Raw genomic sequence first — 1,974 nt, 5'->3', positions numbered from 1 at the left:
GCAGTGGGGGAGTTGGAGTGACGGGAGGTTAGTGTAGCGGCTCTTACCATGGACTGTGTGGTGGGGAAGGGTTGCAGGTCTCGGGGGCGGGGCAGTTTGGGGATCAGATCTTCGGGATCCACGTTCACCTAGAGATGAGAGAAATGGAGATTACGGGGAGCGGGGACTCGGAACCCTCGTAGGGATCATCCCTCCGGCGTCATCTTACCCTCATCTTCCTCTGCCGGGGACACAAGTAGAGGTCCAGGCAGCGCTCAAACCGCTCGTGAATGAAGCGGGCGAATGCCGGAACCGCGCGGAGGCTGCCATGACGCTTGGGGATGAACGGCAACTTCCTGTCCTCAGGGTCCAACTGTTCCCAGGCCAGTTTCTGGGGAAGGAAAGAGAGGGCGGAACCTTTATACTGAGCATGGAATGGACCCGGACCAGAACCCCCCAAACCCTCTACACTGGAGGAACCCGGACCAACCAGAACCCCCCAAACCCTCTACACTGGAGGACTCCGGACCAACCAGAACCCCCCAAACCCTCTACACTGGAGGACTCCGGACCAACCAGAACCCCCCAAACCCTCTACACTGGAGGACTCCGGACCAACCAGAACCCCCCAAACCCTCTACACTGGAGGACTCCGGACCAACCAGAACCCCCCAAACCCTCTACACTGGAGGACTCCGGACCAACCAGAACCCCCCAAACCCTCTACACTGGAGGACTCCGGACCAACCAGAACCCCCCAAACCCTCTACACTGGAGGACTCCGGACCAACCAGAACCCCCCAAACCCTCTACACTGGAGGACTCCGGACCAACCAGAACCCCCCAAACCCTCTACACTGGAGGACTCCGGACCAACCAGAACCCCCCAAACCCTCTACACTGGAGGACTCCGGACCAACCAGAACCCCCCAAACCCTCTACACTGGAGGACTCCGGACCAACCAGAACCCCCCAAACCCTCTACACTGGAGGACTCCGGACCAACCAGAACCCCCCAAACCCTCTACACTGGAGGACTCCGGACCAACCAGAACCCCCCAAACCCTCTACACTGGAGGACTCCGGACCAACCAGAACCCCCCAAACCCTCTACACTGGAGGACTCCGGACCAACCAGAACCCCCCAAACCCTCTACACTGGAGGACTCCGGACCAACCAGAACCCCCCAAACCCTCTACACTGGAGGACTCCGGACCAACCAGAACCCCCCAAACCCTCTACACTGGAGGACTCCGGACCAACCAGAACCCCCCAAACCCTCTACACTGGAGGACTCCGGACCAACCAGAACCCCCCAAACCCTCTACACTGGAGGACTCCGGACCAACCAGAACCCCCCAAACCCTCTACACTGGAGGACTCCGGACCAACCAGAACCCCCCAAACCCTCTACACTGGAGGACTCCGGACCAACCAGAACCCCCCAAACCCTCTACACTGGAGGACTCCGGACCAACCAGAACCCCCCAAACCCTCTACACTGGAGGACTCCGGACCAACCAGAACCCCCCAAACCCTCTACACAGGAGGAATCCGGACCAACCAGAACCCCCCAAACCCTCTACACTGACACCCCGTTCTTACTGACATTGCTCCATGGTCACCTTCTCTGGGACAGGAAGTGAGGTGAAATCTTCAGATAATGGTTTCCCGTGACAACGGTGAAAAGTCAGATTTTGTTCTTTGGAAAAGGAAGTGAAGGGAATACGAGGCTCCTCCCCCTCCTCATCCACCCCAACATGTGCCCGGAGTTCCCCTTTAATGACACTGGAACGTCACCATCGTACAGACTCACCTCTTCCTCCGTCATCAGGTACTCCGGGGGGGGATTATACGACTCTTCGTGCCCTGGGAGGGGTAGTTTCGGGGCCGGCACATGCATCTTGTGTCTCCCCAGGATGGCGTTGGGATCCTCCTGCGCCCACAGATCATAGTAGGCGGGAGCGTCATCGCGGGGCTTCCGGGGGCGGATC

The 1,974-nt window shown here is 59.2% G+C and overlaps 1 protein-coding gene across 1 annotated transcript in view; it reads right to left on the bottom strand.

The window, feature by feature from the left end:
• Window positions 1–22: 22 nt before the first annotated feature.
• Window positions 23–1,974, bottom strand: part of BOP1 (block of proliferation 1) — a gene marked incomplete at its 3' end in the record, with an annotated part of 5,562 nt that continues 3,610 nt past the window's right edge. The window contains exons 5-7 of the mRNA XM_018575692.1: window positions 1,797–1,974; window positions 209–370; window positions 23–128 (exon numbers count right to left, since the gene is read on the bottom strand). Of these exons, the coding sequence (XP_018431194.1) occupies window positions 23–128; window positions 209–370; window positions 1,797–1,974 (446 nt within the window). The remainder of the gene's footprint in view (window positions 129–208; window positions 371–1,796) is intronic.

The sequence above is a fragment of the Nanorana parkeri genome, unplaced genomic scaffold (assembly GCF_000935625.1).
Source record: "Nanorana parkeri isolate BGI_ZX_2015 unplaced genomic scaffold, ASM93562v1 scaffold4410, whole genome shotgun sequence".
In the NCBI taxonomy this organism is placed as follows: domain Eukaryota; kingdom Metazoa; phylum Chordata; class Amphibia; order Anura; family Dicroglossidae; genus Nanorana; species Nanorana parkeri.
The sequence above is the reverse complement of the archived record's forward strand: the minus strand, read 5'-3'. Positions and strand labels throughout refer to the sequence as shown.